General features: G+C 41.1%; 4 protein-coding genes across 4 annotated transcripts; 1 reads left to right on the plus strand and 3 right to left on the minus strand.

Moving 5' to 3' along the window:
• Window positions 1–53: 53 nt before the first annotated feature.
• mief1 (mitochondrial elongation factor 1) lies at window positions 54–4,617 on the minus strand. Its single transcript, XM_085351459.1, has 5 exons — window positions 4,564–4,617; window positions 4,240–4,393; window positions 3,977–4,157; window positions 3,300–3,571; window positions 54–3,213 (listed from the first exon to the last, which is right to left on the minus strand). The coding sequence occupies exons 2-5, from the start codon at window positions 4,384–4,386 to the stop codon at window positions 2,377–2,379; spliced, it is 1,437 nt and encodes a 478-aa protein (XP_085207585.1). The 5' UTR covers window positions 4,387–4,393; window positions 4,564–4,617; the 3' UTR covers window positions 54–2,376.
• On the minus strand, window positions 4,570–5,403 carry LOC146633387 (mitochondrial ribosome and complex I assembly factor AltMIEF1-like). Its single transcript, XM_085351461.1, has 2 exons — window positions 5,337–5,403; window positions 4,570–4,878 (listed from the first exon to the last, which is right to left on the minus strand). Exon 2 carries the CDS (start codon window positions 4,837–4,839, stop codon window positions 4,627–4,629), a length of 213 nt encoding a protein of 70 aa, XP_085207587.1. The 5' UTR covers window positions 4,840–4,878; window positions 5,337–5,403; the 3' UTR covers window positions 4,570–4,626.
• Window positions 5,404–7,908: 2,505 nt separating this feature from the next.
• LOC146633388 (uncharacterized) lies at window positions 7,909–13,035 on the minus strand. The gene is made up of 3 exons (XM_085352206.1): window positions 12,592–13,035; window positions 12,066–12,467; window positions 7,909–11,808 (listed from the first exon to the last, which is right to left on the minus strand). The coding sequence occupies exons 1-3, from the start codon at window positions 13,033–13,035 to the stop codon at window positions 7,909–7,911; spliced, it is 4,746 nt and encodes a 1,581-aa protein (XP_085208332.1).
• A 7,063-nt stretch (window positions 13,036–20,098) lies between these two features.
• Window positions 20,099–23,115, plus strand: mpst (mercaptopyruvate sulfurtransferase). The gene is made up of 2 exons (XM_085352207.1): window positions 20,099–20,740; window positions 21,627–23,115. The coding sequence occupies exons 1-2, from the start codon at window positions 20,137–20,139 to the stop codon at window positions 21,923–21,925; spliced, it is 903 nt and encodes a 300-aa protein (XP_085208333.1). The 5' UTR covers window positions 20,099–20,136; the 3' UTR covers window positions 21,926–23,115.
• The last annotated feature ends 2,064 nt before the right edge of the window (window positions 23,116–25,179 follow it).

The following is a 25,179-nucleotide window of genomic DNA, read 5'->3' on the forward strand; positions in this document are numbered from 1 at the left end:
ACAAAATAAAACTTTAAAATAAATAAATATTTTGTCACTTTTTTTGGGAGACATGTTTATTAGTTGTAACCCATCAGTGTGGAACCACAATATGCTTTAAGTCAAAAACAACAGGGTGCAGAATGTCATTTTCATTTTTAATGTAGTATACAAAGAGCTGCACTGTTCAATGTTCAGCTTGGGGGGGAAAAAAACAAAACAAAACAAAAAAAAACAGCTGGGAAAAGTACATAGCATGCAACATGGTTTATGGCTAATATGCACTCCACAAGGTAGAGGTAGTGATCTACTTTGGGTTTTGTTTACAACATTACAAATGTGGCACAGTGACTCCCCTAGTTGTTTATAGCATAAACTAGGTCAGCAAAGGAAGACACTTAATTTGCAGAGAAAGAAGATCTACTGTAGTCATTTTTTTGTCCACACATCCAGATCAAAGCACTTAATGAAGCACAACAAGGAGTACATTACATGTTGAACCTGCATCAGTGCAAATAAATATGAAGCTCTTTTTGGTTACAAATGTACAATAAATACAAAAATATTTATTTCCCCCCCCCCCGTTACTGTTATCATCATCATCACCATGTAAGTGGTTATTAACTCGACGCATAACGGAACTATAAACGACCCCTCCATTATGTACACAATACAAATAGTGGGATGGGGACTGAGGGGACACTTACTCCATATCACTGCATTTTCTTCACTCTAAGGCTAAAAGTGACAGCAGACAGCGGTCATGTGATTATTTGGATGACATATTTTGAATACTGTTTTTGAGACTACTTGTCAGTGAGGCAGCTATAATAGTTACTCTACCGGTCACCTGACCATGAACTGATAGAATAATTTCACTTTAGAAACCCTGGCTATTACAGCTGCTGTTACATAACTGAAGATCTATGGGTAGATCCCTGTGCATCAGATCATGAGCCAAAACATTAGCACCTGTAATCTAGTCAAATATAGGACGATCTGACAGGCACACAGATCTGTTATGTGTCACAGCGGCAGTACTGATAAACAGTAGTCGTCCTCTTGACCTGCTTGATGTGGACTTGCGCTGCTCTAATCTGTGTCTGGCAACTTACACAACAGACTGGCACCGACAAGTTAATCAGGGTTTATATGCAAGCACACAAAGACAACAGGCTCTACTCTGACTGTGATCTGAGGCTTCAGTTAATACTGAGACTAATACACCAAAAGGACAAACAAAACCCCCTGCGGGTTAAAACCATGTTTGTTGTTCTTTAACTCTCAAATTGCACGAGGACAACGGCGGAAAAACTGCCAACACAAAAGAACCATCCTGCTACTAAAGACACGGAGGCCCAGATGGAGCAAGTGAATGCAACACATACTGGATATAGTTTAGAGCAATAGCAGGAAATTAAAGCAAAGGCCAAGAGATACAGCGCTTTCAGTCCTCCTGAATGCCTAACGTTGTTCCAAATTTACAGCAGGACACTAGTAATGAGAGAAAATGAACAAAATTAGGATTAAAGCATATCAGACCTGTGGATTAAAGCAGCAAACATGAGTCTGGAGATGAGCAAAAGCAAACAAAGAGCAACTTTGTATTCAATCATCACATGAATCCTCTTTTTTACTTCTCCTTTTGGGGAATTTCATCAACCAGCGACTACCCAGAAATGTCCTCTTTCTATTTATAGTAAACTTTAAATCAGTTACCTTGGTTGAACGGTGTGGAGCAAGACATGGACATACAACTCTGTATTTAAACCTGTTCCATATTAACACATGCAAACAGCAGACGTTCCAAACACACACTTAATGACTGTTTTCACATACCCGAGGTAACGTAAAGCATACAATAAAAAGCAGCCACTGTATTAATGAAGATTCCTCGCAGATGTCATTCAGGATGATTAACGATTTATTAACTTTTGAGTTGGCATACACACACGCAGCATTACACTCTGTTCTTTGAATCAAATCCCAAAAACTGAGTTAGCAATCGGTTCATGTAACCCTGACCTGCATCGGACACGTCTGTATTCCTAAAACACTGGACTTCAAGTGTAACACATTTCAAGTCTTCTGCAGGAACTCAACACTCGACCATAATGGTGCATCCATTCTTAACTTCATTAACACAATGGCCTTAGTGAGAGCCATCAGCACCAAAAAACCACCTCTGTTCTCTGAGATCAAAATAATATTTGGATCACAACGATACGTCTTTAATGTTAACATATCCCCAACATTTGAGTAACTGCTACTGTGTGTACGGGCCTCTGCATGTAGAGGAGGCCATGACTAATCAAGAGAGCATGTGTTGCACAAGAGAGGATTATTCCATGCACATGTTTTTATTCCCTCAACCTCGTCACAGCTCAGCGTTACCATTCAGAGGTGTGGTGGCTGTGCTGCAGTTCTCAGCAGTCCCCCGGGATCAGACAGCGCACAGTAGAGGGTATACCCTAGCTCGTCCACTTCTTGATCAGTCAGCTCACAAAACAAGTTCACTTTAGGGCTAAGGGCACACGGCAGCTTCCCAGCCTCCAAGTGCCCCACTAGCGCTCGTAGCAGCTGAAGGAAGCGGTCGGCCAGCGCTTCCTGAGTCCAGTCACCTTCTTTTTCACTGAGCAACAGGATGGTATTAGTGAGCTGGCTGGAGTTGAGCTTGTGAAGGGCAGGGTTGAGCTTGCACACAGCCTTCGCCACTTTGAGGCAGGTGCAGCGGCAGCCGCCATCCTCCTGATCTAGTGCCCTGAGCCGCGCGGTCTCGGCCACGCGGAAGCTCTGCCGCCACAGGTTTTCGTGGCGCTCTGCAGCAAACCGGTGCGGTTTGGCAATCAGTGAGGTTCCATCCTCCATCACGAGCAAAGGCAAGAAGTCCACATACAGCTTCCTGTCCGTCTCGTACTGTACCTCCAGAGTCAGCGTTTCGGCGGGAACCACAGGACGGATGATATAGTCAAGGACACTCCCTATAGCTGGCCAGTTAATAGAACCTGCAACAAGCTTCTCAAAGACTTCAAGCACTGATTTCGGGGAGAGATAACCTCCGACCATGCATCGGTCCCAATAGCTGCTGCTCCGAGGGAAATATTCCAAATTCTCCCTACGGACAAGCCAGAAACCTGGGACATTCATGATCGTGTCCTCTCCGGGGATGGACGACCACAGATTCTTCTCCAAGACAAGAGGCACCATGAGCTGGGCGTGGTCGGCTGTTACAACCTTGGAGGCAGAACAGGGGAGAATGGTTTCCAATTAAATGAATGTGTCATTATGAAAAAAACAATCCCAAAAATAAGCGCTCTTACCTGAAGGTCATCGTACAGACTGCCACTGAGGTACATCTCTCTGAGCGGCATGTCAGGCAGTTTGGCATGAAGAAACACTCTGAGCTCAGCGCAGATGTCCAGCGCCGCCCTCCTGGCCATGGCCTGCTCCTCAGCAGGGATGTTGACATTATTTTGGTAGAATTCCCACAGGTGTTCTTGCAAAGACAGACGCATCCGGGCCCGCATCATATCCGACCGGGTGGCATCACTTCTTCCCACAGCAGCTCGACCCACAGCCCTTCGCAGACAGTCTGGGAAGAAAACAAGTTACAGATGCATTGTTTTAATAAGTGCAGCAGGATTTTGTGAGATTTCCTCATCTGCGCTTTCAGGAGGAAGCGATGGGTAAAAGTGTAATAGGATGGGAGTGGCACGGTTATGTTCCCTAAATATTCTAATATGACAGAACTAAATCTACGAAGACTAACTGAAGGGGCTTCTACAGTTTCTATAACATTACAATTAAAGATTAGTATAAAACAGCTGGGTATCTAAACTTAAACGAGCCAGCACCCACTGTAAAGGAAGAGCAAGAATCCTCCAAACAGACTGTCTGTCAGCAGATTAAACAAAAACATTTAAAAAAAGATGAGAGCTGGCCGATAGTCTACCTCATATATAAGTTATAAATTAAAGGACAATTTGCTTCCCCTCACCTGGTTCAAAAGCATGTGAAGAAGTGGGCAGAGACTGCAGTGACCTGCTAACTGTGGACTTCATGTCATGGTTTAAAACCCTCGGGGACGACCCCATCCAGGCAGGCTCCTCCCAGCTTCTCTTTCCTGTCTGCTCCATCTTTGTGGGGCTGGTGGGAGCACTTATGGCACGATCATACATCTGCACATAAAATTCATTGTATTGGTATTAGTTAGTCCACCCCCGCACCACACACACACACACTTTTCATGATAGTACTCACTCTTTTGACGGCTAGTGTTGCAATGCCAAGCATGGCTGCCCCTCCCACCCCCAGCACAAGTTTGGCATTTGAAAGCATGAAGTCAATAGCTGTTCCAATCCCATTATCATCCTTCTTTCCTTTTCGGTCTCCGTTCACCCCCGCCATCCTGGCACTGGGAAAAAAAAGAAAGAAGAAGAAGTGGAGTCAGGATGCCTAGGGTGGGAAGAGCCAAGAAATCAGTGGATAGCTCATCACCATGTGATCTTGTTTACATCACTTCCTACAAACTAAACCATTACAAAGAATGTCTGTTTACTCCTGACGTTTTACGTGTAAACCCACCTGGAAGATGTACCTTCGGACAACCTTTAACCCACCACCTGATGGCCCCTGATCCCCTTCCTCCTACATAAGCCCACCCAGTCGGCTGCTGAGAAAGAACCGGCCCCTTTTCAGGGCCTCCTCCTTATCTTCTGGGACCGTCAGTGCCTGGCAGCGGCGAAACTCGCGAGCCACGGCGCGGCGATAGTAATTCCGGTCTGTGTACTGAAGGTGTCGGCCTGCCCGGAGCAGCGCCCTGTAGAGCTCCAGCACCGCACTGCGAGACCAGCTGCCCATCAGGGATCACACATGGAGAGGAGGGGGATACCCTTGCTCCTGTGCAAAGGGTGAGCACAGGGTAGATGATTAGAGGACTGAAGTGATAGTTAGAAATGGCTTCATCCGTGTAAAAATCCAATCTTTAAAGTGGAAAACCAAACATGCCACACGCTGTAAAAACACAGCGTCAGCTCAGACTGCCACGTTAGCCTCTGTGTAAACCTAACCAAGCAAACACTAAAGCTCGCAGTCTGTTTTCTGGCACATGTTATGGGATCGTTTCATCAGCGAAAAGAAAGCGTTGCCGTGTTACATACCGAGGCTCACTAGTCTTTAGAAAATGGCTGGATCAAGTCACATCTCTTTGTAGCACAACACGCTAACTAGCTGCCGAAGCAAGCGCTGACCTTACTTTCAGCCAGCTTTATGGACAAAATATGGTCATTGAAACGTTTGTGCGAGCGAGGATAAACGAGCCACACAAAGACACAACAAAACAAATCAAAGCCACCTACTTCTCAGGAAAAAAGGACCAAAGATAGTTTGTCTTCTGGGGGAAGCAGACCTCTGCTCTAGCCGGGGGTCAGACTCGATAGTGGAAACCGGAAACAAATAGTCTGCTATTCATACAGTATATCCGGGTCAGTTTTTAGTGTTTTTTACGCTTTTATTTTGAATTAATAACATTGTCCGTCGAATTATATTTTTAAGAAATTGTGCCTTAATTTCAATTCAGTTTTAATTTATTAAAATCACAAAGACACAACATTTATTTATTTTTAATTTATTTATTTAATAATAATAATAATAAATTTAATACTATGAATCTATATTGAAATAAGGTTATAGCTGATACCTGTGTAGTACTGAGGTCTTAAAGTTCAAAAAGGTGATGTTTTTCAATTTTGTGTTTTCACTATTTTGCTGTGGTAACAGCAATCTCCAGACAAAGAACTTTTTCTTAAACTTGATTTGGAAAAGGGTTTTATATATATGTCTGTTGTATCTAAACACGGGTAATGTAATGCACTGTACACCGGAGCTAGTCAGTCATTTCTTATCCAAAATGCTGCAGCCACATTACTGACTGGGACAAAAAAAGAGAGCTCACATCACTCCGGTGTTGGAAGGCTTTTTGTACGTTACAGAATCAGGTATAAATTGGCACTATTTGTGTTTCAAGCCTTAAATGGTCTCGCGCCTGCAAATGTGGTGGATATGCATCCCACATTTAAAGCTTATTTCAAATGGAGCTCATGCATTTGCTATCATTGCACTAAAACTCTGGAATTACCCTCCAGAGAGACCCTGGACAAGCATCAGCTGTGGCTATTTTTAAAAAATCTAAGCCAAAGATATACTTTTTCTTTCATACTTTTCTTTCTTTCATACTAAACTGCTGATTCTGGAATTCTGTCTGGAGGATTGGTTGCTGTTTCATGTTAAAATTGTGAATGCATGTAGCATAATTTTTTGTCCAAGTGTCACTTTTTTCTAATAAATTTTATTGGAAGGATGGATTAAAATTGACAAACAAATAAACATTTAATTAATATTAAAAGATGAAAACTGATGCACTCAATTTTAATGCAATCAAGAAAGAACTTTCTGTAATTTTTCTCTATTGTGGAGAACAGTATGTATATATATATATATATATATATATATATATATATATATATATATATATATATATATATATATATATATATATATATATATATATACATACATACACATTCTCCCAAAGACAAGAACTAACAGACTTAAAAACTCCTTTGTCCCACACGCCATCAGACTGTTTAACTCCTCCCTGGAGGGGAGAGGGAGGGGAAACAGGAGGACAAAGGAGGGGGGAACAACTAAGCTGTAGTGCCTCTTCACCTCACTGTGCAATACCTTTTGTGCAATACTTTTGTAAATAGTCAACGGTGCAATAGACTCAGTACTTGAAATGTGCAATTCACTTGTATTTTTATTTTTATTCCTATTTATTCTATTTATCCCCTTCGTATATTTTATTTATATTGTCTCTGTATTTATATATATGTGTGTGTGTGTATATATATATATATATATATATATATATATATATATATATATATATATATATATATAATATGTATGTGTATGTAAGACTTTATAAGAACATCAAAGTCATGATCTTTTTAGTTGCATCAACAAATGTTTATTAAATCAACAATAAACCAAATAGCTCTGAGCAATGTGAGACTATTTGGAGAATCAGTGAATCCAACCAACTTTGCCAAATGACACTGAGGCAGCTGACACTGTTATCATTTTAAACAGTTGATATATATCATTAAACTATCTTAAACAGGATTATTAACGTATTCTGATTTTTTTTCTGATAAACTCCAATGGCATGAAAACATATATCTCTTAGTCTCAAGAATGTAGATCTCCTATGAAAAGGGTCAATTGGATACATCAGTAATCCATACGAATCTGTCACTGATATTTATTTTGGATCCAATAGTTCTTTTGAATATCGATAATACTGAGTGCAAACATCAGTGAGTCACGATCCATTTGACCTCAGCAAAAACATTTACATAAAAAGGTAATGTGATAGAAACAACAACAAAAAACACGACATCATGGAAAAAATATAAAGAGGTGACACTTAAAATAGTATACAACGTTTATGTAAAGTCATCAAATTATCACTCAATTAAAATGTATTTACTTACTACAATTTAAACCCAGTAAATAATGATTTTGTCAATAGTGAAAATCAGTCTCATTACAAGAACATGTATACATAATTCAAAATCCATTAACGGTTCATGCATTTCCACACACATTAATGCTGTGATCTTACCACTCTACATTTAAATGCATATTTTTTCTTTTACAGCTTCTGCTGGAGTTGTAAAAATTTGCAGAGTGTCAATGACCAGGTTGCACTAAGGGAGCTCTAAGAGATTTCTTCTGTCCAAGACATATGTGGAAAATTCTAGTAATCTAGGGATTACTGAAACATTTTCATGGTACAATTCCACATGCATTATAGCCATTTTTCAAGTCAATTTCAATGGCTTGAAAAATGTGGAAAACTCATAATCAAGGCATGTACTTAACCCCTTTCATCCTGGGGATGATATGTATATCCCTGATATCATCATGCTGGAGCAACCAACACAAGTAGCGCTCGGTCCCCATACCCCATCCACTGGTGAGGAGTGGTTTCACTTGGCGCATGTTAATGTACCATTTATAAGATTTCTCTGACACTCCATGATGCCTCAGAGCCTCTTGTACGATCTCAGGAGTTGAATGGCGTTCACCAAGACCTACAGTCTCACCCAGCCCCAGCAAAAGGTCGGCAGCTTTGGCTTTGCGTTGCCCAGTGCCCTCCACATATGCTTGGTAGAATGGAACTGCCAGATGGTCCATCTCGGTCAGCCAAACAGCTCCACCATATTTCTCAATTAAAACCCGCTCTCCTTTACGTGTTAACTTTCTGCCAAAATTCGGCTGACCATCTTGGACCCACTCTAAACAGTCAGCAGAGGGCATCATGGGGATGGACTGGTCTAGAGAGACTCTTGAAAGTCTGGATTTTCCCTCCAGCTTACTGAGCAGAGCTGTGACATGTGCAAGGGTCCCAGCAGTGTTCAGGATTATATCTGAGTGTTTCTTCAACATGGACTTGGTGAGATGAACCAAGTATCCCTCTGCTATGGACATTGCATTGTCCATGTCACCCTGCAGTTCACACTCCACATGATAGAACTGGTTTAAGTGTGTGGCATCAGGATCTTCCCCTCTGAAGCTGGGAGATATGTAGTAGGTCCCTGGCAGGTTTTCCTGGAAGCGAAGGAAGTATTCCAGTACAAATTGCATTGAGTCAGCAAGGTACACACCCTGGCCCAGGAGATTGACAGAAACTGGCTCTGAGTCAGAACCCAAGCCCATTGGTGAGGAGATGGTGTCAGTGGTGAGAGGTGTCAGAGCATATGCGTACTGGCAGGAACTGTTGAAGTATTCCACTGTGCTGTGGAAAAGAGTGTTTTGGATCTTGAAAAGGTTTCGATACCACTGGCTCTTGATGGCTGCCATGGAGTGAGACTCAGGATCTGTCCAGGAACGAGCAGGCTTGCACTGGGTAATTTTCAAGTAGATGGTTTTGAGGGTTTCAGAGTCAGCGGGTGGGCCATTCAGTGATGAAACATATCCAGGGTAGCTTTGGAAGCATTCTGTTTGCAGCTCAGCAGGTTTAGTGCCATCTGGTGAAGGTAACAGAGGGATCAACTTGGCATGAGCATAGTCGATCTCAAATCCCTCAAAGATCAGTGCAACACTTGGAGCTTTCATCCCCTCTTCCAGCAGTCGAGCAACTTTGTAAGTGGCCAAGATCAGTGCTGTGTAGTCAGGTTCCTTCAGTTTGAAGATGTCACTGGACAGAGGTTTGCGTGGCACCACAACAGTTAGACCAGGACTGTTTGGATAAGGTGTCAGAAAGGCAACAAACTCACTGTCTTCCCACACTCTCCACTGTTGCTGCTCCCCACGAACAATGCGACTGAACAGGTTGTCATTGGATAGGTCCCCCAAAAAATCATAGCAAAAAGGTGCATTTGGTGTTGGCAGTGCACTTCTAATCTTATCTTGAACCCGAGCCAGTGTTTCATTATCCCAGCGTGGACCACTTTTTGAGGTGCAATAGCCAGGATTATAAGCGTGGAACTCTTCTTCACTAGCAAGATGGGGCTGCCATTTTGGCTCTAAGCCATGAAGAGGGAGGAGTCTGATTTGTGCTGGCTCACCAGGACTTGGATTGAATACCAAGGCACAACGTTGCACTCCCAGTCGCTCACATAACAAGTTTGAGACAACTCTTGCTCCTTGTAGCATAGCAACAAAATCAGCTGTAGCTAAGTGGAAGATGCTGCTTGCCCCACTAAGAGTTTTTCTAGTCAGAATCGTTGCTCCAGGGATCCAGGGTTTGAGATTTAGATAAGCAACAAGCTCATCTGTTTCCCAGATAACATTAGGGGGATCTCTCAGGGGTCTGAGGACCTCTACTCGTGAAATGCCACAAATCATTGAGGCCACAAAGATCACACCAGCATTTGTCTCAATGACAGCATCACCTTTAGCGTCCAGAGCAATGATTCCAGCACAGATCTCCTTCAGATCTTCAGCTATCACTTCTCTGCACGCTTCCCTAAGGCTGTGGCCTTTATGATGGTATAGACTTGCTATTTTCTGAGCAACTGTGTTCCTCAAAAAAACATCCCCATCTCCAGAGCAGGTAATGGCTAACTTTTCATCAGCATATATACCTGCTCCTACTACTGCTGTGTCCCCAACTCGCCCTTTCAGCTTTCCTACCAACCCGCCTGTAGAGGTTGCAGCAGCCAATCTATTCCAGCGATCCAAGGCCACAGCACCAACTGTCTGTGGATGATTGTTTTTGGAGTTTTTTCCACTACTGAGTTTTGCAGTTAACTCTCTGTGACGTACATCAGTGTAGAAATACTCAGGGCCAACGGGCTTCTGCTTTTCCTCAAGCTCTTCAAGAAACTCTTCAACTCCGTCTCCCACGATCAGTGCATGTGAGCTTTTATCCATTACACACCTGGCTGCTTTTATTGGGTTCTTTAGACTTTGCACACAGGCAACAGATCCTGACTTCTTTGTACTGCCATCCACAATGGTTGCTTCCATTTCATTTTTTCCATTTTTGTTAAATACAGAACCTTTACCTGCATTGAACAGAAAGCAGTCTTCCAGAGCTTCCACTGACCTCTGAACTGCATCCAGACTACTGCCACCTTGTTGAAGCACTTGGGATCCGAGAGTTAAGGCTGTTTGTAGAGCAAACTCAATGACCCCTATTACTTGGGAGTTCAGCATTATCTCTTCTCCAGCACCCCCATGAATCACTAGAGTGTAGTCTGGACTCATGCCAAGGGTACTACCAGCAGTGCTTTTGTCTGTGCTCTCTGGATAATGAATTTTCTCTCCATTAAGTTTCTCTCTTTGACCCTGCTGAAGTAGACACTCAAGGGCTCCCATTTCACTTGCAATGGCATATCTAACAGCTAGAAGCATCAATAACTTCAGGTTCATCTTGAGGTTTTGTTGGAGCTTGTCTAGTGCAAGAGCAAAGCTACCTTTCCCATTAAGCACAATGCGAACCTTGTCCCTCTTCCCAAGGTAGGTTACAGCTAACTGATCTTGAGCATAGACATTTCCTACTCCGCACTCTACTCCTTCCATGAGATCTGTACCTGTCAGATACACAGATGGACACCCAAAGGGGTCCAGGAACCTTTTCAAGGGATTTTCAGATGGCAAAGCTCGGCGCAGAGCAGCTAGGTGGGGGCCAACACCTTGACCACTTTTGGTGTTTTTTATTAGCTTCTTATGCTCCAGAAATGCAACATGGAACAACTGCAGTAGGTCAGTAGTGTATTGGATGGCGTTATCTGGACCAATGCAGGATGCCAGGGCACCTACTAACTGACGAGAATGCGTGGTGATTGAGTATGTAGGGTCACAACGACCATGTTTGTAGTGGCGCATATGGGAAGGTGTGACAAGTATGTGATTTGAAGCAGCTTCTCCAAAGGTCTGCCTCATGGAGAGCTGCAAAGAGAAGTTGATCCAGGCATCATATAGACCTCTGTGCCCTCTGAGAGTAGAGAAGACATCAGGATAGGAGGAGATGTCAAAGGTGAGAACTGGGTGGTTTGTTTTTAAATCGAGGCTCTGTTGGGGGGTATTTACACCCTGTAAAGGGAATGTTAGAGGATGGGGACAAACAGAATTAATATTGTTTACTGCAACAGATCCAGTCATGTTTTCAGTGCCAGTATGCAGTGGGTTTAAGTCAACAGTCTCCGACAGATCATACACATGTTCAGTCACAAGCCCAGCCACCATCCCATCCACAGCACTGTGCTCAAACACCATTCCAGCTGTGCAGTTTTTGAACACAACCAGGTTCAACACCTGTCAAAAAACACAGAAAAGAAAGGGATTATTTTGGGTTTCTTTGCCCTCCTTGACCCTGAATTGGATAAGTAGTATAAAATGGATGGATGGATGTCCTCTACAAATCAGCAAGCAATAAACAAATTATTTAATTATAACTCTTAATTACTACTCTGAGGCTTTAAATCTTTTAACAGTTGTTAAAACTATAATAAAGTTTCGCAGTAAAGAGCTAATACAGCTGAACTAAGCTTGTTCTAGTTTCCCTCCATTACCTTGTCATAGTATCTCAGAGATGGATTGTGTCCTCCTCCTCCCAGCCTCACTGCATTGAGGATATCAGCCAGTTCAGAGGGTGCATCATAGTCTTCCAGACAGAGCGTAAGTATAGCACTCTCCATCAGCCTCAGTGATGTCAGTGCTGTTCCTCCTTCCTCAAGGATCTTTTCCCTTCTCGCAGCCCAGGTCTTACGCTCCAGAGCTGTGAGGTTGCAAATGGATGAAGGATCATTTTGTTTCCCTGCCCTGGGTTGATCCATCACCTGAGCAAGCTGGTTATAGATGTCAATAAATGACCGTGCAGAAACTGGCCCACCAGTGCTCGGTCGCCACAGTATGTCAACAGGGAACACTCCGCCAACACAGGTAATGACAGCATGGAGGCTGTCAGGGAAGATCTGCAATTACAAAGTCTACAGATTAGAAAATATTTGATATACATTCAGTAGGTTAGTACATCAATAGATAAAGAATAAAGTCTTTTAGGATTCATCAAGATAGTTGTACTGCTATTAATCTCACCTTAATTTCATCTTGAACCCTCCCAGGAATACGGGTGGCAGCGAATACTTCAGCCTGCTGGGTATGCTCCATTGGAATATTGCCTTCCAATAAGACGGGCTCACTGTAAAGCTTTGCTGCTGCCCAGAGCAGAGCAGCTGCTCTACTAAGCTGGTTACATTTCTTTGCTTTAGATGGAAGAAGAACTACAGGGAGTGCTGTGGAGATGGGGAGAGGGTCAGCACAAGACAACAGACCTCTTTTGAACTGCTTTGTCACCCAGTTCTCTTGGCCTGCAGCACTGGTTGCTAATTTCTGCTGGGCTTCTTCAAGGAGCTCTCTTTGTTGTTGCAACGTACTTTTGAACTCTGGGTAAAGATCGGGTCCTAAAGTAAGCTGCAGAACACGGCTCACTTCTTGCAAGGTAACATCCAGATCTGGAATGGGGTAGTCGAGAAGGGTCATCCTGTTAATACAGAGGAGGCTTGACAAAAAGAAAGAAAAAGAGAGAAAGTCCATGACCGCTCCAGGTACTTTGTGAGATTTTCCAAGCATGCAAAGAACCAAGACTGATCTTGTTTTGTTTTTTTTTCTTTGTTTTTTGTTTTTTGTTTGTTTTTGTTTGTTTTTTGCTTTGTTTTATTATTTTCTTCAAGCCCTGTGTACAGGAGCTGCATACAAAAAGATATTTTGTGAAAAGGGTTGGCGTAATAAGCAAATGCTTCAGCCAATACCTTTTGATTAGCCTTGTCTCATGCTTTCTTTCTTTATGGTGGATTTTTGTTCTGTTTTCACTGTTTTTGTTTTTTTTCACTGTTTTCACTGAGATTTGAATTTGAATGCTAATCAATAAAATCAAAATCAAAGTCAAAAATCAAAGTCAAAGACAAAAAGAACCAGATACCAATACTTGTGCACATTTATCAAGTCAGAAGACTGATGGATTTAGTTTAAACAAATGGGGCTGACGTAAAAGCTGTAGAACACTATTCTTGCAGCACAGTTACTTTGTAATACAGTATGTCTAAGTAATATGACAGTCAAAAGTGGTTTTTAAATCACATTTTGTAAGGATCTAGAGGTTTGGTTTATAATTAGATATTTGTAAAAGTAACTAAACTATGCACTTTCTGGAGAACCTGTAGGGGAATTGTTGCTACTGCTGGACTTCTCCAGCAACACACAGCAGACCTTCAGTATGTGTGTTTAAAAAATTGGCAGATTAACACAATTTAAAACTGGGAACAGCAGCTTAAATACTTGAAGCTGTGATGATTTGTTTAAGCTGGAGTATGACCTGACCTGGGATAACTGTCCTAAAAGTATGTTTTTGTTCCCATACTGTAACCTCAAATGCAAAATCTCAGACAGTTCAGGATAATGACATGCAGATGGTTGAACTGGTTTAAAGAGGGTGAAAATGTGTGTAGATTCATTTCAAGGAGGGCTCTATAATCATATTCAACTGTCAGTCTAAGAGAGAAGGACAAGTTGTAAAAGTATCCATCAATCAGAGACAGAAAGAGGAGATTCAGATCCACTAAAATGTTAAAAATGTGGTCACAGGAGCAAGACAGGAAGAGAGGTCATTTCTGCTTTTCTCCCAAAAACCTTGAATATCTTATAATTGGTCTCAGAGAGGCAGTTGGATATCATATTGATGCATGCTCAATCATCCAGGTAAGTAAATCCCCAAAAGTTGATTCTGTTCATCTGGACGTAGCGTTTTGTGGGCGAAGCGTTTCATCACTCATCCAAGTGACTTCTTCAGTCTCAGCTGACTGCAGGTTTCCCCAATCTTATAAACTGTACATTTGCATAATGACTGAAACCAGCACCACTGAGGGAACAATGGACTGGGAGGTCAGTTCCTTGGGTCCTGGCCTTGCAGTCAGCTGAGACTGAAGACGTGGGGTAATACCACCATAAATATGTAATCAGGTAAGGTTTTCTAACACAACATTTAACTACATACACATGTGGTATTAAAACCTTTGTAGATCAATGTATTTATAATTATTAATTACCAGTTACCAGTTCTGTCTCTCTATATTCACATGTTCCTATTTTCTGCTAAGCACTCCAGGGAACTATCTACATGAACCACGTGACCACCCCTGACATAACTCTTACCATTCGAGGGCCCTGCTATGGATGTAACTTCTATCAAAGCTAGCTAACATCCATAATGGTAAAATTAGGAACTTTAAACAGAGCTTGACAAACAAATATGTGACATTGCATCTTTTGTATAGAGCTTGTACCCTAAGCTGTGCCTTTTGTGTTTGTACTGATTAGAAAATGTTAGCTTATCAACATAGAATGATGAATATTCCAAAATATTACTCTATATATTATAATATTCCAATATATCACTATATTACTGCTGTTGTTAAAGTGAATTGTTAAATGTTCTCATTTTTATGCTTACCATCTCTACATTGTTTTAACTCTGTGATGAAACAATGTAGAGATGGTAAGCATAAAAATGACAACATTTAACAATTCGCTTTAACAGCTGTTTTGTTCCACAGTTTTTATTGGCAAACTACACCTCAGATCTCACATGTAACACAAACTACACAAACCGGCACACCGCAGTGTATTTGTCCATATAGCTACTGTATAACAGAACATTTTCCCTTTACGGTTTCCTCACATGATGTCCAACCATTCTCACATTAGCGGAGCCTGTAAGTGAATTATCTGATTTATGTTTAAGAGCCTGCTGAGTGAAACACAGATTTCCTTGTGCTTCAATGAGGTGAACATGAATGGAATGCATCCAGATTTTACTTCTGTATTAGACAATACCCCCAGCACTCTACAGCTATACAGAGCCTTGTAATGGCTCATAACTAAGCTCATCTGCTCACACGTGAAAGCAGTTACTCCCTTTCCCTAACTTAAGTTGGCCAGGGTTTTTTTGTTGCTGGTCGTCAAGGAAACATGTCCCTCGCCAAATGACTTTTTGGGAAATTAGATTTCTCCTGATTGGTCCCATCAGTTTGAATCACCCACACAATGCTGGCTGTCTGTCCTTTATCCGAATCTTGTGTTCCATCTGATGGATTTGGGTTCTGCAGGGAAGCAGGTCTTGTGATTCCAAAAGCTCAGCTACCAGAACTACTACTGTGTGTTACATCATAGAGTAGAAATAGCCAACTGATGGGCAATAAAGCAACAGTAACATTATTTTTGAAAAAATCTAAACGAATTAAGAATAAAAAAATCTATTATTTTAACCTCATCACATACTGGGTCACCAGCAAAGCTCTTAGAGGCAGGGCCTGGATTTCAGTTGAACCACAGTTTAGTTTAGTTTAAGAAACTAGAAAATGTTGCTTTTCAGATCAACTCACTTACAGACATTTTGGCCTTATAGTTCATCTCTTATAAGATTTTCATTTGGTTATGCCAAATGGTGGGTGTTATTTTGTTAATATTTCTGCAGAGGAAACCAAAATATAACAAAGGTTATTGTAATTGTGTTAAAAAGATATTTTTTAAGCCTCTGAAGCACTATTTATTTCCAAAAACGTACAAAACTCATGCCACAGAAATAGTTGTCAAAAGCTTATCTGAAGAAAATGATCCACAAAAAATTGATTTTATAACATTTCTTAATATTGAAGTCTGTGCATTAAGGGTCAGTACTTCAGAAATATCTTCAATTCACCTTAGACGTTAGTATGCTGTATGCTGTACATGTAACTGCATCAATACAAATCAAATCATTATCTCCTCATCATATTTGAAGGGCTTTGAGTGCAGTAACAGTAGAAAACTGCTCCATAAACACCAGAACATGAACCCTTTACCTTTATTCACCTGTACGTTTTATTTAGAATAAAATAAACTTACCTCGCTATGAAGATGTCTCGAGATCTGGCCAGCTGGTAGGGTGGAAGACCACTCAGTGGAAATAAAACTTGGTTGGACTGGAGAGACAAGGCTTTGTCTATAACACACAGGCTGTGACTCCAATTAAGCAATTTAGTCTCTTGCCTGTCCCTTTTCTCTACCTCTCAATGCCTCTCACTCAGTCGTCCTCGTGCTCTCTGCCCTCAGTGGTTCTTCTCTAGTGTTTTTTTTTTAATCCTCTCTCACACAATTTGGACCCTCACAATGCAGCAAAAACTGCCAAATACACTCAGGAAAGTAATTCCTGGAGTTTTATCAGGTAGCGTCTTAGGAAGTGAGAGATTCAGCAGTTTGTGTTAGTATAGCAGACAACAGTACATCTGCATTAACGGTGTGCCCCTTTTTTATACCGGGATCAACTTCTGCTTTACGCCATGTGTGTGTGTGTGTGTGTGTGTGTGTGTGTGTGTGTGTGTGTGTGTGTGTGTGTGTGTGTGTGTGTGTGTGTGTTTGCACTTTTCTGTTCACACGAATGTAATATATATGCAGTTTTTTGTAGATCATAAATATTTTGTGACGAGTATGGGAAATAAGTAGAGATTAAAAAAATGATCACATATAGTCAAGCTCACAGGAAAAGTTATATGACCACTTTGTTATATTGCATGTGAAAATAATGTGAGGATATTTTTCATGCAACTAAACATTTACAGATTGTGTTTTTGCTTGCTTTGTGCATCATCATCCCCTTCAATCTTTATCATCATCCCCTTCAATCTTTATCCCTTTAGGAGTTTTAGGAGCTCTGATTTTCTCCTTTCAAATGAAAATTATAAGAGAAAATCTGCTTTTGAAAAAAAGTGACATTTTCTCACCAGACAAGATGTCACAATTTTGTCACCAGGTGGAACTACAGCATGACAAAATGATGACCTTTTGTCACCAGATGTTTTATCACCACATGTTTTGTCCGATGATTTTTGTCTTTGCGCAAAATGTGTTTGCATAAGAAGAGTTCCATCTTCTGGATAGAAATGATCCAGAGAGACTGTTGGATTTCTTTCACTGTTAAGAAACCGGCATGGATGTTTCTAAAAAAAAAAGGATAGTAACAGAAACATATGTTGCCTATGTTGCCATAATCTCACAAAGACAGCATTTCCATGCACAATTATGGATTATTTCATTGCAGTAAGGTTCAATGAAATGTGCATTTAAATACATCCCCTCGCCATGCTTTAATATGTATTTAATTAGACCGGTTTTTAATTAAATACATACAGCACAGCAGACAGGACTGAACCTGTGGACGACCTGTACGTAACAAATGGCTAAAAACAAAGATTGAAGCATAAAAACTGTAGAATAATACAGAAAGTCACCTGCAGTGTCTGAGATTATTAAAGTATTATTAGGTTATTGAATAAAGACACTAATGCTGCACTAGCATCAATCCTATGAGAAAAAGAGAGTCCCAACGAAGTCACCAAACTCTGGAGACTGTTCAGAACATGAGTGATGAAAATTTTCTTTATCATTAAAACTCAGAGCTCTTACTGTTGAATGCAAAAAGAAAACAGATGCATTGTCACTTTTGCAGCAATACCACCTACAGTATATCAACACTCAACAAGACTGTGAGACATTCTGGAAGGGGAACTACCGTAAACTGTTTCATGTGATGCTGATTATGAAAAAGAGTTTGCAGGAAATGTAAAGTGTGTGGATGCCTGACTAAGCAGCGCTACAGATGTGTGCAGAAATGTAAACTAGTGTTTTATCCTACAGGCGTCCAACCAGGTCGCATCCCAGACTCCAGATTCATGCATTTTTTCCCAATTGCCTTGATAGTGACCGCATGATGCTTTCCACGCAGGAGCTAAAGCAGCTCTTTGAGGTCACAGGTGGACCTGAGTGAGCCGCTTTGTGGCTCCAGTGTGACGGCCTGTCACATGATGCTGGCTGCTCACATGATGCCAGCGCCATCGTGTATTTCCTCGTCTGAGAGGTTCTCAGAGGCTAAAAGCAAGCTTTGAGGATAAATAAGCAGTGACGCAACTTTATTTAGAAATGATTATCATCTTTATTTGTGATTTATGAATGATAAAAATAAAATCTGATTACAAATCTGACTCTGAGGTTTTTTATTTCATTGTGACCTCGGTTTTAAACTCAGAAAGCAAGAAAGTACTTATTGGGCAATTTTCACATGAATATTAGATACATAAGACGTTTTGTGCTTGATAAAGACATTTTTTCATAACTCAAAAGAGAAAGATTTAAAGAGAATAAACATGTAGAGAACAGAAGAAACTGTCCCACCAAAGGGGGGAAATCTCACTGATGATGGTGCTGTGCAAAGTTTGAAAAATGCAATCGAATCATTGATTCAATTGCATTGCTAAAAAGTACTAATATGCCAGTATTTATAAGAACTGATGCAATGAAAAGTATGTCTGTATCTAAATGAGTTATATAAATACTGCTGTTTCAGTGCAGAAACTCTACATGTGAATTTAGAGGTTCCACATTTCCGCTATAACAGTAGAAAAAGTGGCTTTTTTTTTTTTTTTAAGTGCACTTAAAGATGTTCCTTAAGACATCTCAGGCTCTCCATCTTCTGTTCTCTCAATGAACTACTTGTTAAATAAGAAAAATACTTTTAAAAGAAATTAATTACATCTTCTAGCGTCTGGTAATTTTTGATTTACTGGTCCAGTCTACCTGAGATGAAACTGAGCTGTATATGGCCAGTGATCTAAAATGATTAACACTCTTACCTAACAGCAAGGGGTGACTGCAAATCAATGCAAAGGTGTCCTGAGTGGTCATCTTTGTCTTACATGATGAATCATTTCTATCCTGGTGGAAGCAATGTCTTCAACAGGTACAGCACGAGATGTCAGGAAGTGGTTTAATGAATATGAAAATTAGGCTTTTCAGTCAGTAGATCTCAGCCCAGCAGACCTTCTATGGGAGGACCATCGTGTTACGCAGCACTGCATCACCATCATCGACACCAAAATAGGAAATAGCTCTTGGAAAACACACTGAAGCTATTCTAGTGCTCCAACACTCTAATTTAAAAGTTACGACACTTCTGATTCTTTGATTTAAGTCCAGATTTTTTTGTCCTTATTGGCATGATAGGGTCACAACGTTGCTGCACTTCCATGATGTGACCTTCCCGTTCCACCACATACCAAAGGATGTGATGACTTTGGAGTACAATCAATGCATTGTTATGTTCAAGAAACCAGTTTGAGATTATTTCGGGTTTGTGATGTGGTGCGTTTACTTGCTGTCACCACAAGGCGGGTACACTATGGTCAAAAATGGAAATGGTCAGCAGCTGTACTCAGGTGGGCAGATTAGCAGTTTGTGAAATACTAAGACCAACCAGTGTGTCATTAATATTCAGAGTCACTTGAATTAAACGTTCATCCCCATTTGGCTTAGTTTGAGCATTCCTACATTACATGCCTGTGTGCACTGAGTTGCTGCCATGTGATTGGATGATTAGATATTTCCGTTAATGAGCAGCTGAACAGGCGGTTAGTCTTAAATTAACCGTCTTCATCTTTGACTGTAATTCGAAATTGCGACTTTATTCTCAAAATGATCTTTACGTGCCGAACTTGTTCGCTCCTCAAAAACAAAATTGCACAGTGACTTCCCTCTAGCGCTCCGGGTTTGTATTTCATGCAGAGGCTTGTCATGGCGGCTCAGACCCGTGCTCTGGTGTCAGGTCAGTGGCTGGCAAATGCTGTCAGAAATGACCTGATCGGTCCCAAGCTTCGCGTTCTCGACGCTTCTTGGTACCTGCCGAAAGCCAAACGGAACACCAGAGAGGAGTTTGCGCAGAAGCACATCCCGGGCTCGTCCTTTTTCGATTTGGACGAATGTTCCGACAAGAACTCTGCGTTTGATCATATGTTGCCAACTGCCAGCTACTTTTCGCAATATGTGGGAGATCTGGGCATCGGGAATGACACGCACGTCGTCGTGTACGACACCAGCGACACCGGGGCGTACAGCGCGCCCCGCGTGTGGTGGATGTTCCGGTTGTTCGGGCACAGTTTGGTGTCGCTGCTGGATGGTGGCTTCAAGAACTGGCTGGTTGACGGCTATCCAGTGACGTCCGAGTACTTGAAGCCGGAGAGCAGAGAGTTTAAGGCCACTCTGAACCAGTCGTGGGTTAAAAGCTACGAGGACGTGCTGGAAAACATCAGAACCAAGCAGGTCCAGGTTGTGGACGCCAGGTCTCCTGGCAGGTTCAAGGGTACTGAGCCAGAGCCCCGAGATGGTGAGTCAAACTTTAAGCGTTTAAACTTAAGAAGAGGCCAACAGTTTATCTGTCAGTCGTGTTAGTTCTCCAAGGGTTAAAAACAGCTTAGAGCATAAGATACAACATGTAGGGTTTTGCATCAAAACAAGAAAGATGAGACTGCTTTGCATACTTCACATGTTGCTGCTGTCATTTATCGTGTACACAGTGCTGTGTGCAATACTCCAAAGTGAACATGCTTTCAAAAAATACTAATATCAGCACTTTTTATATAATAGCTACTTTTACACAAAGTGCAGGAAAATAAATTAGCTTCAGCACTCTTTGCCTTTGAAACAGCACTGAGTTTTAGAGGTACTTGTACTTTGTTTTTTAAGGTACTCTGTATACACTGGCTGTTATCTTGGAAACCTTTGGCTGTTATCAAAGGCCGTGTCCTGTGGTGGCCTTGCCCTCTGCTCCAGCTTTTTGTCACTGAACATAACTCTTCAGTAAGGTTACTATAGTGAACTTAAACTACAGTAAAATCTGAAGTAGGTACGGAATGTGAAATGAAAAGGAAAAAAATCTAATGATAATTGATAACTAAAAAACAAATATTATTGAAGAGTCTCTGTAGGGTTTTTTTATTACACAAAAAAAGCTGCTGATAGAAACTGTGAGCCGTGTTGAAAGCCATCACCCAAATTTTATTTCAGCTGCTAATTACAGCTCTTGAGCCACGTGCAGATAACCAGCAGATACTGTGTGCTCAGCTTCTATCTTGGTGGTTTTCACTGAAGCAAACATCCACTGATGATGTCCAGGAGATGCTGCTAAAAGCTATGGAAGAAATTTAAGATAAAAACCTGTCACATGTTGATACGTCCCCTAAATTTCTCACTCTTCTTTCTCCCGGTCACAGACATACTGCCTGGACATTACCCCGGAGCTATCAACATACCATATACAACTTTACTGGATCCCTCTGGAAAGGTGAAGGATACCGAGAGCCTGGCTGAGATTTTCAAGGATGCAGGGGTGGACATGACGCGACCGTTCTGGGCTTCTTGCGGCTCAGGCGTCACAGCGTGTCAAGTCATTCTGGCCGCCCACCTGCTCGGGCATCCCGGGGTTTGCCTTTATGATGGTTCCTGGTGCGAGTGGTTTCAAAAGGCATCACCAGAACTTATCATCTCAGAGGGGGAGGGAAAGAAGGCGTGAGGGGAAAGTCACTTCTTTAGAGGGAGCTAAGCTACAGGTGTATCTGACCTGACCGTGTTGGTGTTTCTCCCACAGCATCACAGTGTTGCTCTAGGACTGTGATCGCAAATGACCAGTTGCATAGATGTGTGAGGTGATTGCTTTCAGACTTTGGCTTTCAAAAGTCATGTGAAGTGACAAAGAGCAATCTGGCAAGTTGGTTGGCTTGAACCGTTTAGTTAGGGTTAGGACCATATTTTTTCACAAATGTTATGCAGGGGAGACAAATTGCTTTGGGTTAACAAGAGCCTAGGTGTCAAGACAAGAAGCGGAAAGAACACCCTCGATAGGTCTAAGGCTAAGCAGCACAGACGGCCAGTCATGTTCGCACCGGCACATTTAGAATTGCCAGTTAGCCTAGGACTGTTGGACTGCGAAAGAAAGCTGGAGACAACCCACAAAAACAGGTGAATAACACCCAAACTCCCCCCAGGAGGTCGGTCCAAACCCAGGACCTTCTTGTTATGTGGCACCAATTCTAACCACTGCATCTACCCCATGACACACCCATATTTGTTTTACACAGTTTTAAAGGTTAGAGTTCAATAAAAAATGTTGTTTTTTTCCCCCCCATCTTATTTCTCAAAGTCGCAGAGCTGTAACTGGTCACTTGCGCTGATGGTCCTCGAGCAACATGCATTATTATGCTGTAGGAACAGCACCAACACGGGGACAGCAGATTGTGCCTGAACTTTAAACCTACGCCTTAACATCCTTCCCCCCCCCCGAGTATATTATACACACTATAGGTTGTAAGGTTCCTCAGCTGTAAGAAACCTTTCAAATAATTTAATAATTAATGTTTTAAGCAAATGTAACATTCTAAAGTTTCACTTCATATGTATTGTTTTGGTTCTTTCTTTAACCAAAAGTGATGCATTAGAATTCCATTACAATAACCTGAATATGTTATGTGCTTCCGTTTTGATGGGGTACCACCACAGGTATCTTCTTTTTCTTTTAAAAGTAAGTCTAGCTCACGAGGTGGAGGAAAACGTGCATTAGGTAACCAGTAAAGTAAATATTTAGCTTTGTTAGAAGGCCACACAGGGCAAAATTCCCTGTTGATCAGATATAGCTTCCTCAGGTGACCTCGCAGGGTTGTGGGAAACATGTTGTTTCAGATCCTGTTTTTTTTTTTTTTTTTTTTTTTTTTTTTTTTTTTTTTTTTTTGGGGGGGGGGGGGGTAGGTTAAATTATCTTGATTTTTTGCTTTCACTTGATCGGACTGTGTAAAAGTTGCCAGTTTTGAAAACGTAAGTCATTGTAATTCATTGTTAGTGTGCACCCAAGAAGAAATAATAATAATAAAAATCTAATTAAAAATACTTAATACACTTTTTCTAAAACATGCACAGCGTTTTTGAAAAAAAAAAAAAAAGATTGCTGACACAGAGGAAATGGAAACCAGTTTGAGCCGGTTCCTGCAGTTTTATATGAGGTGTCTGGAAAGATGCCCGATTGCCAAAATAAAGTTTATGGATTATAGCTCACGCCAGGATGAGCTACGTGCAGCTGTTCTGTGCACACCATGTAGGTCATCAGGAAGTGTAAGTGCACTAATACGCATTTACAGTTTGAGAAAGAATCATTAAATCAATCATGAGGACTGCTATTTTGAAAGCTTCATAAAAAACTGATCAGAGTATATATTTATTCCAACTCTATTCTTCCTCGAGTAGCACTTTGTTTCTCATTAACAATGTAGCAAAGGGGTAATCTTAGCCACTCTGTATGATGTCAGCTGTTGCTATGTCTCATTGAGGTAAAAAAAAAAAAAATGCCGAGTCCGGAATAAAAGAGCGCTCCAACTGGGCGAAAAGGAACGAACAGCTCATTTGAAATGATTCTTCTCAGGCTGAAGATGAGGCAGCAGCTGAACGCATTGTCTAAAAATGAATCAAACTTTCCGCTCTGCAACTGGCAGCAGATACATCACTCTTGCTCTTTATTTTGACCCTCATTAATATATATTGACCTAAAAGGCATGTTGTGATGTAGATTACATGAAATCATATGAAGGTTAAATGAATCTATTGTAAAGATTCATAAGGAAGAAAAACAAAATTTGCTAATTGGATTTCTGCGGGGAGTCTTTGGAGAGCCTACAATCAACTTCCTAAGTGGCTGACGTGTTTGTCTTCATTTATGTTCATGTGTGGTGGATTACTTGTTAATTATTGTGCGGTTGTCAGGTTTTTCTACTTTGTACCTTCCTTCATGCGCATTCTGGATCTTTCAGCAATCTCCCTCCAGGAATCTGATATTTGTGAGTCCTTTTATCAATGCTATGATTGTTCTTCATACTGCAGCAAATTACAAGCTGGAAATGCTCAGGAGAAGTCAACAATGCTGAACAGGCCAATCACAGTAGTTCTGGGCTGCATTAACTGGAACTGTAGTTACATTTTTCAGGAGGTGCACGTTAGGTTAGATTTTACATTACAATATATATTTCCCGCTGAAGCATAAGCATAAGTTTTGTCCATAGGATGAGGAACTCAAGAGCTTGTGCACTGAAAGGTGCCAGCTTTCCCTGGGACATTTCCTGGGCATGTAAAGATTTATGAAGACCAGCAGGTAGAGACACAAATAGCAGGTTTCACCTGTCCTGGAAGGATCTTCGGATCACACAAGATAAAACTGGGAGAGGTGCATCTGCAATACCCTGCTTATCATGCATCAGACAAGCAGATATTTTGCACATGTCTCAACTCTGTATATTTTTATATATTTTATTTATTGTTGACTCTATTTAATTTGTAAAATATGTGTATACACACACACGTAGAAAAATATTTAGTATACACATCCAGAAATGCATATACTATTATATATTGTACATATATTTATTAGTTTCAGATGTAGCCATTCTTGTATTTTGCTTGTTTACATTATTGTATTTTGCACAACTCTGTTGCTTGTGAAGCTCACACACAAGAATTTCACTCACATGTGCTGTACCAATGTACCTGCACATGTGATGTGACAATAAAAGTGATTTGATTTGAATGATGGGATGGTGCACAATAAAACGATCACTGATAGTAACGATGCTATCCAGGTGATATGAATATCAGTCAGACAAAGGTGGGTTTTTATTAAGGTAAATATAAAATTGTGACGTGACTGGTGATACATTTTGGGTTTGGACGTGACTCAAAAGGATTAAATCACTAGACGGCTGTGAACTACGCATCAAGTCATCTCTGATG

This window comes from Diplotaxodon limnothrissa, linkage group LG4 (assembly GCF_057381915.1).
Source record: "Diplotaxodon limnothrissa isolate DT_005_m linkage group LG4, D_limnothrissa_male_GT1.1, whole genome shotgun sequence".
In the NCBI taxonomy this organism is placed as follows: domain Eukaryota; kingdom Metazoa; phylum Chordata; class Actinopteri; order Cichliformes; family Cichlidae; genus Diplotaxodon; species Diplotaxodon limnothrissa.